Source organism: Rattus norvegicus, chromosome 4 (genome assembly GCF_036323735.1).
Source record: "Rattus norvegicus strain BN/NHsdMcwi chromosome 4, GRCr8, whole genome shotgun sequence".
Classification (NCBI taxonomy): Eukaryota; Metazoa; Chordata; class Mammalia; order Rodentia; family Muridae; genus Rattus; species Rattus norvegicus.
The window spans coordinates 110,919,006-110,932,804 of NC_086022.1; the positions used below are offsets into that span (position 1 = coordinate 110,919,006).

Here is a 13,799-nt window from a genome sequence, read left to right on the forward strand (position 1 = left end):
CTCTTCTGAGGCATTCCAGTGGCTCCTGGATACCCAAGAGCCTGAGAACCCGAAGCAGCCTGGGGTAAGCGTGGTCATCTTCCCGCGTTCTGACTCCCCAAGCTACCTGAGCCTTATGGCAGAGCAGACATGGGACCCCACTAACCTCCAACTAAACCCAGTTTTAACAATAATTAATTTAACAACAATAATTTTTAATATGAAAGCTATCAATTATGGTACAACATTGACGACTAAATAATTCTTTCACAGTGTTGATTCAGATTACACATAGTAAGGGGGCAATTATTCTTTATCTATAACTAAGGAAAATAAAATAGAAGTACATTCAGTGACACATTCAATGTCTAATTTAGTAACAGAACCAAAATTTGGATCTAAATAATGACGTTCGTTTGACCCACTAACCACAAACATCTTTGGTTTCGGCTCTTTTTTTGTTCACATTATAAATTGGGTAAAACCCTGAATAATAAATGGCAGAAAAGGAATAGAGGTAGATCATTGTAAATCATTAAAGTCTGTGTTGGAGATAAATGATAATAAATCTATAAGCCGGTCAATAAAAACCCTTCCCTTTCTTATAGGTCAATAACATATATCAAGAGTTAACCATATAGTTTCTCTGAGTGCCACACAAACTCAAAAAAGTTTCCACACACTCTTTTTTTTTGCAGTTTTTTTTTTTGCAGTTTTTTTTATTATTATTAACTTGAGTGTTTCTTAATTTACATTTCGAGTGTTATTCCCTTTCCCGGTTTCCGGGCAAACATCCCCCTAATCCCTCCCACTCCCCTTCTTTATGGGTGTTTCTCTCCCCATCCTCCCCTCATTGCCGCCCTCCCCCCAACAATCACGTCCACTGGGGGTTCAGTCTTAGCAGGACCCAGGGCTTCCCCTTCCACTGGTGCTCTTACTAGGATATTCATTGCTACCTATGAGGTCAGAGTCCAGGGTCAGTCCATGTATAGTCTTTAGGGACTGGCTTAGTCCCTGGAAGCTCTGGTTGCTTGACATTGTTGTACATATGGGGTCTCGAGCCCCTTCAAGCTCTTCCAGTTCTTTCTCTGATTTCAACGGGGGTCCTATTCTCAGTTCAGTGGTTTGCTGCTGGCATTCGCCTCTGTATTTGCTGTATTCTGGCTGTGTCTCTCAGGAGCGATCTACATCCGGCTCCTGTCGGCCTGCACTTCTTTGCTTCATCCATCTTGTCTAATTGGATGGCTGTATATGTATGGGCCACATGTGGGGCAGGCTCTGAATGGGTGTTCCTTCTGTGTCTGTTTTAATCTTTGCCTCTCTATTCCCTGCCAAGGGTATTCTTGTTCCCCTTTTAGAGAAGGAGTGAAGCATTCACATTTTGATCATCCGTCTTGAGTTTCATTTGTTCTAGGCATCTAGGGTAATTCAAGCATTTAGGCTAATAGCCACTTATCAATGAGTGCATGCCATGTGTGTTTTTCTGTGATTGGGTTATCTCACTCAGGATGATATTTTCCAGTTCCAACCATTTGCCTACGAATTTCATAAATCATTGTTTTTGATAGCTGAGTAATATTCCATTGTGTAGATGTACCACATTTTCTGTATCCATTCCTCTGTTGAAGGGCATCTGGGTTCTTTCCAGCTTCTGGCTATTATAAATAAGGCTGTGATGAACATAGTGGAGCACGTGTCTTTTTTATATGTTGGGGCATCTTTTGGGTATATGCCCAAGAGAGGCATAGCTGGATCCTCAGGCAATTCAATGTCCGATTTTCTGAGGAACCTCCAGACTGATTTCCAGAATGGTTTTACCAGTCTGCAATCCCACCAACAATGGAGGAGTGTTCCTCTTTCTCCCCATCCTCGCCAGCATCTGCTGTCACCTGAGTTTTTGATCTTAGCCAATCGCACTGGTGTGAGGTGAAATCTCAGGGTTGTTTTGATTTGCATTTCCCTTATGACTAAAGATGTTGAACATTTCTTTAGGTGTTTCTCAGCCATTCGGCATTCCTCAGCTGTGAATTCTTTGTTCAGCTCTGAACCCCACTTTTTAATAGGGTTATTTGTCTCCCTGCGGTCTAACTTCTTGAGTTCTCTGTATATTTTGGATATAAGGCCTCTATCTGTTGTAGGATTGGTAAAGATCTTTTCCCAATCTGTTGGTTGCTGTTTTGTCCTAACCACAGTGTCCTTTGCCTTACAGAAGCTTTGCAGTTTTATGAGATCCCATTGTCCATTCTTGATCTTAGAGCATAAGCCATTGGTGTTTTGTTCAGGAAATTTTTTTCCAGTGCCCATGCCACAGACTCTTTTGGGTGGATAGTGGTTGATTTTTGTTTTTCTTTTTAAACCATTTTGCAGATAGGAGACTGAAGAATGAGAAGTACTAAATTTTTTTGGAAGCTTTCTAAGTAGGCAGTCTGAAACATGCACTCAAGACTATCATATACTGCAAACTGTATGATCCCTTCAGAAGGCGATGTGGTTGATGAGAGGGTATTGGTGGGAGGACTCTGCTCATCTGTCTTCTGCAAACTATCTCTTGGTTTATAGCAGGAACTCCTCTGTCCTTCAATAGAAATTGCTAGGAGTCTGACTTTCAATAGAGATACAGTGTAGCAAGATTGATGACCTTGTTGCCCATCTCCCCATTTTTTGTGTGCTGATTTCCTTGGCATCCCTAGTCTTATTTACCAGGTGAAGTTAATGATGTAGCTGTGAGGTTGGTCAGGAATGCATAAAAAGGATTAATCTTGCCATTATTGCATTACATCTACTGGTTTTCTGTGTTTGAGAGAAGAAAACCTTGGCTTCCTTCTCTCTGGTACATCAACCTCATTAGCATTCACTGAGTTAGCTATGGATGCTGTTTCATTTCTCAGCAATGTTAAAAGAGTGGGACGGAGTTTCTCAGCATTCTCTTGATTAGAATGGGAGTTTGGGTGAGAAAGGCAGAACCCAGTTTAAATAACTGGCTGTATGTGTACTGTGGACAGAGGCAATTTTATGTGATCATTTCATAGTACATTCCAGAAGTAAGAAAGTTGGAAAGTTCTGAGGACAGACAAGATGACAAGATTAAAAGGATGTTCATCACTACTTCTTAAAGTGGTGAGAAAAAAAATGGAACCTCTCTCAGTAGAATGATGCCACAGACACCAGGGCCTGAAGGACTGTGTCCAAATCCTGCAGAGATCTGGGCATTTATACAGCTGGTGAATGAATGGCAAGTCTCACCTGGCAAAGAAGGCCAGTGACATTGAGATTTATGGAAAGTGGGAACAAAAATAAGAGGGGTGGGAAGGGGGAAGGCAGGGAGGGAGGGAAAAGGGGGGAGAGAGAGAGAGAGAGAGAGGCAGAGAGAGAGAGAGAGGTTAAAGCAATAATTGGAAGGACTAAGGAGAACGCTGGATTGGCAAAAATGTTTGCTAATCAAGCAAGAGTGAGTTTGGAATGGTGGCATCCTCATATCCATGACCTCTGAGGCTCACTTCACATAAGGGAATTCATACTTAGTACTGAAAATGTGGCCCAAAGACCATGACTGTGGGATATTAGAGACCCTAATTAGAACCTACTGTTGTTTCATTAAAAGGTTAAGTCCTCAAGCAGTTTTTTTTTTCAGTATTTATGCTCATATTCATAGACTTGTGCTGCTCTCAACCTCAAATGGAGGTTACTTTTGCAGTGAATGGGGGTGATCCAGAGACAACTAGTCAAACTCCTGAGAATATATGAATCTGAGTGCTAAGCTTCGGGTGAGACATCTATACCAACCTTTCCCCTCCAATGCCTTAGGGAACTTTGAAGAAGAGTGGATGAGAAGGATGGAGGAACTGGAGGATGGGGGAAAGTGCTGTGGAAAGACATTACTGTTGCCCACAGGAACTCACAGCTACTGTAGCTGCCTATACAAGATCTACAGAAAATCAGGCATTTAAGGAAGAGGAGCTTCCAAGGCATACCGATAGTGCAGGAGGTACTGGCAGTTGATAGCAGCTAAGGGAAGGACAACCACTCATTTTTCTTTGGGAATGTCACAAATAATAGGTAGCCCACGCCCCAACAGATAGACCCACATGTAGATAATCAGCTCTAATCATAATCAGAAATTATAATTGATGATGATGATGATGATGATAGATGGCATAAAGTTTGGAGGGAGATACGTTTGAAAGAACCTAGAGGGTAGGAATTGGAGTAGTACATCTGATCAATAGCTCTTTATAAGTTTTCAAAAAATTAAATAAAATGCTACTTGTTAAAACCTGGGTTTAGTTATATAATAAATCTGCAACCCAAAGACCTGGGAGGTGGAGGTAGGAGGATTCCTATGCATGGCAAGTGAGCCAGTCTAGCCAAAATTGCAAGCTTTGGGTTCAATGAAAGACTTTGTCTAAAAATAAATAAATAAAGTAAAAAGCAATAAAGGCAGACAGCTGAGATTGAACTGTGGACAATAGGCATGTGTACCCATAAACATGCCTACACACACACACACACACACACACACACAGGCACACGCGTACACGCGCGCGCACACACACCCACAAACACACACACACACACACACACACACACTAAAATAAAATATCTTGATGTAGGCCCAGGGGTTCTGATTTTGTATTCCACTCGCTAGCTATAAGTCTTTGGAAAATGATTCCATTTTGTTGCTTTGATATCTCCTTGGTCATAAAATGAATGCTATAATTGCCATTTTTCGTTCTTGCCTTGTAGAACTCCTAAACACAGATGTATATGAAATTGCTTTGCAAAATATAAAAAAATGAACAAATACATAAATGATAATGATAATCAGTATGCTTAATAAAACATAACACCTAATAGCAATAATAACAATAATAGCAGCTATCTATCGTCATTTACCCCACACTGTGGGGCGACCAGTCAACTGCTGAATTTAATTTGTATAACATAATGAAATACACTCAACTACTATTTTATGGATGTATGAAGTATGTCAGAGACTTTGCGCTCACCAGGAAGAGATTCTTAATGAGAAATGAAATAATCCAGATTAAGTTCGATATTGTCTTTTTTTAATTGATATGTGAAGAGTCATCCCATTTTAGGTAGCACTATTCAGTAAGTAGAAAGTCCTGAACATTGTAAGACAAGAGAAAGCCACCACAGAGCAAGCAAGTAAGCTAACTTGCACTTATTTCTTTTTATTAATGATTTCAGACATAACTAGCTGCTTAAGTTTCTGCCTTGACTTCCCTTCATTAATGGACTATAACATGGAATTGTGAGCCATTTAATCATGACTCATCTCTTGTTGAATATTTTATCATAGCCACATAAATGAAACTAGGGTAACCTTCAAACAAAATATCTTAAGTATCCCCATTAGCAATTGGTAGAAAGAAATTGAGGAACCCACTATCTTCACGATCACAAATATCACAGGCAAATGGATAAACGTGAAATATTTTTGTGTCTCTTGAACAAGACCAAAACCATACAGGTTGAATCTATAAATAGTTCTGTGAGTGCACAGGCTTCTGACTTTTTTTTCTGTTGGGCAATGACCTCCACAAACTAAAGAATACATGGTAAGCTATAGATGATTTAGAAGTGGTCCCAAAGGAATAAGTTGTATATTATTAGATGAAGTTTTAAGAGCATGTGTGTTCCACTGAGTGGAAACTAGAGACTTGAAACTCAAACTTCAATTACACAACTTGTTATTTTGAAGGAAGTCTTTTCAGTAGAATCAGAATATCACCATGGGCACTGAGTGTCACATCTCAGTGTCCTGGATCTACCACAATCTTTCTATTGGGCTGTGAACATATGTCTTTTTTATAAAATACTTTTGATCATCCCCAATCTATTTTCTATGTCTGAAAGGAACATTAAAGACATACCACATAACAGTTGCAGAGCTCTGATTCTTAGCACTAGTAAAGAAGCCAAATGCATAGCTACTGAAACAAAATGGGATGTGAATGGGTTTAGAATTGTTTTACTTGTACATATAAGAAAAATATATTAAGGAGCACTTTTTAAAAAGAGTTTCACATGCATGTGAGAGTTCCATTGAAAGAATAGATGGAATGTTCAAGTTGACTGGCTAATTTGTGTGAGTTACAAGAAATAACTTCCCAAAAGCAATGTATAACACTAAAGTGGATTATGAACAAAAAATAAAAATAACTAAAATTAGAAATCTAAAACCAATATCAACCAAACACCAACAAATCAACAACAAAAACTCTCCCAAGTTGGGACTAATTGACCAAGGGGTTGCTGTGAGAGCATCCTAAGTGATCTTTCCACTGAGTACTGAGACTCTTACTTTGTATACTGTATTCTCACCAGCATTGTCAAAGAGGTCCAATCTAGATCTGAAAAAAAAGTATCACTGTGGTTAGGACAAAACGGCAACCAACAGATTGGGAAAAGATCTTTACCAATCCTACAACAGATAGAGGCCTTATATCCAAAATATACAAAGAACTCAAGAAGTTAGACCGCAGAGAAACAAATAACCCTATTAAAAAATGGGGTTCAGAGCTAAACAAAGAATTCACAGCTGAGGAATGCCAAATGGCTGAGAAACACCTAAAGAAATGTTCAACATCTTTAGTCATAAGGGAAATGCAAATCAAAACAACCCTGAGATTTCACCTCACACCAGTGAGAATGGCTATGATCAAAAACTCAGGGGACAACAGATGCTGGCGAGGATGTGGAGAAAGAGGAACACTCCTCCGTTGTTGGTGGGATTGCAAACTGGTACAACCATTCTGGAAATCAGTCTGGAGGTTCCTCAGAAAATTGGACATTGAACTGCCTGAGGATTCAACTATACCTCTCTTGGGCATATACCCAAAAGATGCCCCAACATATAAAAAAGACACGTGCTCCACTATGTTCATTGCAGCCTTATTTATAATAGCCAGAAGCTGGAAAGAACCCAGATGCCCTTCAACAGAGGAATGGATACAGAAAATGTGGTATATCTACACAATGGAATATTACTCAGCTATCAAAAACAACGACTTTATGAAATTCGTAGGCAAATGGTTGGAACTGGAAAATATCATCCTGAGTGAGCTAACCCAATCACAGAAAGACATACATGGTATGCACTCATTGATAAGTGGCTATTAGCCCAAATGCTTGAATTACCCTAGATACCTAGAACAAATGAAACTCAAGACGGATGATCAAAATGTGAATGCTTCACTCCTTCTTTAAAAGGGGAACAAGAATACCCTTGGCAGGGAAGAGAGAGGCAAAGATTAAAACAGAGACTGAAGGAACACCCATTCAGAGCCTGCCCCACATGTGGCCCATACATATACAGCCACCCAATTAGACAAGATGGATGAAGCAAAGAAGTGCAGACCGACAGGAGCCGGATGTAGATCGCTCCTGAGAGACACAGCCAGAATACAGCAAATACAGAGGCGAATGCCAGCAGCAAACCACTGAACTGAGAATAGGACCCCCGTTGAAGGAATCAGAGAAAGAACTGGAAGAGCTTGAAGGGGCTCGAGACCCCATATGTACAACAATGCCAAGCAACCAGAGCTTCCAGGGACTAAGCCACTACCTAAAGACTATACATGGACTGACCCTGGACTCTGACCTCATAGGCAGCAATGAATATCCTAGTAAGAGCACCAGTGGAAGGGGAAGCCCTGGGTCCTGCTAAGACTGAACCCCCAGTGAACTAGACTGTTGGGGGGAGGGCGGCAATGGGGGGAGGGTTGGGAGGGGAACACCCATAAGGAAGGGGAGGGGGGAGGGGGATGTTTGCCCGGATACCGGGAAAGGGAATAACACTCGAAATGTATATAAGTAATACTCAAGTTAATAAAAAAAAAAAAAGAAAAAGAAAGTATCAAGTCTTTGTTCAGAACTCTCCTAAGTCTTCCATTTCTTCTATGTGGTTCGTCAGTTTCCACAGCTTCCCAAATGGACTAATTACAAAGCTTTGTCTCTGGAAAAAAAGAGGCCCTGTTGCAAATATGTTCTGGTTCATTCTGACATTGTCTCCATAAAACCAGTTCTCACTATGAGCTCTATCTCCCATACACAATGTTCAGACACAGGTACAGACATGTTCATGTTTCTGTTTCTTCCATACTACTATATTTGGCATTAAATATATCTGTTTATTCTCAGTACACATAGGAAAGAAAATTTGTTCTGTTTACTTTTGTATTATGTGATAGATCTTGCAGTATGGGATATTTTATAACTCCTTAAGAAGAACATAAGCTATTTATCACTAATGGTGTTAGGTTAAAAAAAAGTTAGGATCTACACAGGACTATGATTGTCTGACACAAAGTAAAACAAGATATAGGAGTAGCTCTCTGCCTACTGTTTGCTAGTTATGAGAAATATTTTGACTCAAAGTACTAACCTTTCAATATTGTTGACTTCTCTAGTAAATTCCACATTATTAAACAACTATAATAAACCTCAGATGAGCACAATGATAAGAAGAAATATTTGTGGGAGACTTGCTAAATACTAAGTTTATGAGAGATTTTTTCTTTAGCCATGACATTGTTTCTTCTGTTTGTAGAGAAGATAATTAGCTGATGACCCCAAATGACAGCTAAACTACAAATTTTATTCTTCATTGCTTCATAGCAACCCTGTGATCTCCTTAATGTTTTCATAATGCCTGATCTGAAAAAATAATAAAATAAAAAAAATCTCTAACAGTTCTGTTGATTAACCCACTTGGCCCAATAACTAACTAATCTATTTATATCACCCAACTAACATTTTAATATTTATTTAAATAATAGAATGAAATGGACCTCATTGATTCTGAAGATGACATTTTATCATATCGTGTATACTCAGCTATACAAGTAGATCATGTCATCAACATGCATGTCCTAAGCTAATGGTTAAACTATGAACTACCCCAGCAAATATTTTATATACAACCTAAGAGATACCTCCGTATTACCCTCAAAAACTTTAAATGTTTAATAATGCTCCAACTTTAGTACACAGTACATGAGAGCCACAGTGAAATTCAGACCTTCATCAAGCCTCAGTCTCAGGCCCTACTATTTCCTTGACATGCCATTGAAATCACCATAGATAAATAATCAAAGGAAGGAGATCATTTCATAGGAAGATGTTGTATAAGACAGCTAAATGTTTGATGTAAATGTCTCCACACCAAGATATTATCTAACCCATTACACTTAATTTCCATACTAAATCCTTATGCCTTTACTCATCTAAACTTCCAAGAGTAAATAAAAAGTATGTCCTGAAACTCACTCTGGACTACCCAGAAACTTAGACTAGGCTGGCCTCGAACTCACAGAAATCCATGTGCCTCTGCCTTCTGAGTGCTGGGATTAAAGGTGTGAGCTACCATTGTCCAGCAAATAAAAAATACCTTAAGTGTGTGTTTCATCTTCATTATCTGCAAATTCCTCATTTATGAATCTTTCTCCTCACCAGAGCTTATTTGTAATGCTCTCTTAGAAATCAATAATTTGAAATTATTCCCCGATACTAAGCTATTCCCTTCCTAAGCTAAAACATGATAGGGCTTTCTTTAGTTTTGAACACTCATCTTATAAACAAATCAAATCTTCTTTCTATGGACTATTTAGTACAGTTCTATGACGTGGTTTGGGCTAACAATTTCTTGGTTTAAAATGGTAAGGAAAAGCAGTGCTGAAAGTTTGGCGAACATTTGCAAAGGTAGTGGTGAACTGAATGTTCCTAAATCATGTAGTTTGTAACATGCTTCACAGAGAGAACACCCACATCAGATAAACTATTTTCCAATGTGAGTCTGTGCTCCTGTTGATGAATTTGATTCTAATACCTCAGTGATATTTTTGAAGCATGGTGCCTTTAGGATATGTGTGTGTGTGTGTGTGTGTGTGTGTGTGTGTGTGTGTGTGTGTGTGTGATAGTTACTTTTAAAATTTTTAATCACTTTAAAATTAATCTTTAAGTTAAATTTGAATGACTTTCAATACTATATATATATAATATTCATAATCCTAACCATGCATTTCTCCTAAAAGCACTGACTCAGTCCAACTGAACTGATTATTCAGGATGAATACTTAAACATAAGTACTGCGGGTGAGGAGATTGGTGTCTCATGGTCTTTCTGGTTTGTATATTTATTTTTCAAGTGTCCTTTGAAGATAACAAGAAGGCTTCTACATATCTGCCCATCACAGAGGGTAAATTTCATTAAGAGGCAAATGGACAATGGGCTCATGAAATAAGGAGAAAGATCTGTTTCATGGCAGATGTGTCACCTTGAATAATGAGGCTGAAACCTGGGATGTGCAAACTTTGTCTACATCTGAGGTCTGTCTACAACTAGCCTGGAGCTCACACATACCAACATTCCCATTAAATAGGTGCTGTTTGCTTAGAGAGTGGGTGACCAAGAATTTGATTCATCATAGTCCTTCCTATAGTTATCACATTTTAAATAATTTTAAAAGAGATTTCTATTTTTCTGTAAAGTAAAATCAGCAATTTGGGAAGTGGTTACACAGTCATGTCAGCTGTCAGGAAAAGTCCTTTTCCCAATTATACTTCCCTTGCACAATAGAATTTTCTGAGTCCTATAAATTAAATAATTACACTAAAAATGAGGCCATGAAATTACTTAAATATAAAAAAACCATTTGAGTGCTGAATGGACAAGGAGTGTAAAAATAACAGTTTATATCCATTGTACACATCTCTATTTCTAAATTTGCAGCACGTTTTTTTAAAATGTTGAGATAGGGGAATGACATTGTTTGTGATGACGATATGGCATTTTATATAAAACTGTGGATTTTTGATAGCTTAGGAGTGAAAAACTGAATGATAGCTATAAACCTCCTCAGACTCCCAGATAAATGGTTGTCACAAGAAATGTGAAGGCTAACAAAGCAGAAAAATGGCAAAAGAGGGACTATGTCTGGGGATTATAGTGGGGTTTAGTGCAGAATCCTTGGCAAATATAACTCTCATGGTCCTTACGTTATTTCAAAAGTTAGCACTGAATGTGGAAATGACTTTAAAAGATCACTCTCCTTTCTCTCCCTACTCTGATTTCTTTATATTTTTCTCTCTGCCATTTTTCTATCTGCTGAGTGTGTACAAGCTCTCTCTCTCTCTCTCTCTCTCTCTCTCTCTCTCTCTCTCTCTCTCTCTCCCCCATCCTACTTTCTCCCCACCCTCCCTCCCTCCTCCTCCATCATCCCTCCTTCTCTCTCTTAATACGTGCCAAAAAAATAAACCAACTGGGGTGGGGAGTAGCAACAAAAGACATCCATCTTTTCAAAAATTTTACAATCTAAACAAGGTAAGAGTCATAAAGGGGACAGTGAGATAAGTATTCTCCCCAAGCAGAACTCAGAGAATGTGCTCAGAAAAGGGGGTCCTTATTGTTAAAAGGAAATATGGGCAAAAAAAACCATCCACGTCTTGAACGGTGATCAGGATTCCACAGTTGGAAAATGGGTAATTTAAAAAGACAATGTAGTCAAGACCCTAAGTCCAAACTTAAAGTCTATGTGTTTAAGTATAATTAATATGACATGAGAGAATTTTCTTGATGTTAGTCTTTTTGAATTTATTTCATCAGTCAGTTCCAGAAACAGGTGGAGATGGTGACTGAAGAGTGTCTGGTGACCTCAGCCATTGATCTGTAAAGGTACCAGTGCTGTAAGTGATGCTTGTGGAGCTTCAGAATGCTAACACTGTGGATACATTTTACACTATTTGTATGTATGAGTATGGACATGTGCTTTCTCAACTGAATGTGTACCACGTGTGTGTAGTGTGTGCAGAGGCCAAAGGAGAGAACCAAACCACTTGAAAGTAGAGTTAACCAATCACTCTGGGTGATGTGAACTGAACGCATGTCCTCTGGGAGCACAGTAAGTGCTCTTAACCACCAAGCCATCAGTCCAATTCTTCATTTACTACTTTTTTACCTTTTAGTATAGTACATGTATTCAAATTTTAAAAAATTAAATAAACATGCTTCTCATTAAGATTATACTGGTCATTGTTCCCTTGGGATGATACTACAGAAGCTCATCTCTCAGCTTTAATTATATAACTGTTACATATTTGCTGCCAATTATTTTTCTTTGGATACAGTTTGTTTCAAGGAAAAGCTTCATTTTCATGAAATTGCTTGAAGAGTTCTGTATAAAATGGTTAGTAAGGTAAGAAATCAGAAAACTAAAGTAAAACCTATGGTAAAATATTACAGAACAGTTAAATTGTATGAAGTAAGCTAGGGGCCATAGAGATAAACCCATATATAGTTTGGAAGGAGAGAACAAATTACAAAAGAACCATCATATGTTTAGACCAACTACAAAGTGGGACTTCTAGGTTTACTGTATGGTTTACTATTTAGGCAATAGTTATAAAAACACACATACTTGACAGAAAAGTGGGAAAACTAGTGAGGCAGGTGATGGGAAAAGCTTTCACCCAAGACTACCTAGATATGTGTGTGAAATAAACTCATTGTATTGCTGCTACATTTACACACTAAGCTGAAAACACTTCACTCTCTTAACAACTCATGATTGTCCGGTGATCCTCATGTGAAGACTTTGTCTCCAAGGGGCAGAAGTGGAAAGTAGCAGGGATTCTACCAAATCATATGAAACTTCAGAAATGTGCATACCAGAAGGGGCCAGAACATCTTCTATCAGGGCGTTCATTACTGAGCCAGGCTCACTAAGACTCATTCCTCCATTTATAAGTAATAAGCCCACGTAGTCTGAATATGCTTTGAGTCAAACACCTTCTCAGATTACATTGAGCAATTACAACTGAGAAAACCATAGAACGTCTTGGGGACTGTCTACAAGATCTGTGCTATAAAGGTCTCACATACCCTGATCATCAGCACAGCCTTTCTGATATCCCGAACACCATCATACACCAGGCGCGAGGCATCGATGAACTCATTCTCCTCGAATGGTTGAGGGACATTGGCACTCAGGGCTTCGATGGCAACCTCAACTTGTTCAGCAAAGCGTGGCATCACTGGGTGAACAACGGAAATAAAATGTAGATTAGAGAGCTTTCCTTTTGTTGTCTGTCATTCCAGTCCTTGTGCAAACCTAGTGGTGTTCTTCTGGTCCAATTTCGAATAGGTTTAATTCAGTGATCCTGTGTTACTTAGCACAACAAAAGGAAGAAAACTGTTACTTCTTGCAAGGTGAGAATTTTCAAAAAAGAAATTTATGTCAGCCATCTGAGGTAGGGCAGTTTAGCAGATGGGTATAGATTCCACATTTATGATAACCTGAGTTGAGTTTCATTTTTGCTAGTTCCCACTCATAAAAGTTCTCCCAGATTTTCATAATTCTTTTAAGCCTGATGTTTTTGTCCATATGATAGTTGGAGTTGACATTATAATATACATAAAACTATATGTCTTACACTGCCCTTAGAAAATATTGACATTTAATTAATCATAGCCAGTAAATAGCAGATGTTTAGATGGGAATGCAGGAAATAACCAGTAGAGAAGCTGAGGAAGGAGGGAACATGTAAGAGAACAAAAGGGAAACAGAATATCTCAGCAGAAAGACCTATAGTAGAGAAGACCAATGAGCTCAAGGTAATTTGTTCTATTTGTACACATGCCTCTGAGGTCAGCAAAAGGAAGCTCACTGGGATACCTGAAATACTTACAGAGATTCTGGGAAAGAATCTGAAAAATGGTACTGATTTTGTTACTCTTGAAAATTATAATTCAATGTTCTCAGCTGTTATAATAACCCATTCCTATCACAGATGAAAGC

At 38.6% G+C, this 13,799-nt stretch overlaps 1 protein-coding gene across 5 annotated transcripts in view; it reads right to left on the reverse strand.

Annotated features, from left to right (window-relative positions):
* Positions 1 to 13,799, reverse strand: part of Ctnna2 (catenin alpha 2) — a 1,149,087-nt gene that overhangs the window by 66,741 nt on the left and 1,068,547 nt on the right. For all 5 annotated transcript variants that reach the window (NM_001106598.2, NM_001415842.1, NM_001415843.1 and 2 more), the window contains one exon: positions 12,884 to 13,035. In NM_001106598.2, the coding sequence (NP_001100068.1) occupies positions 12,884 to 13,035 (152 nt within the window). The remainder of the gene's footprint in view (positions 1 to 12,883; positions 13,036 to 13,799) is intronic.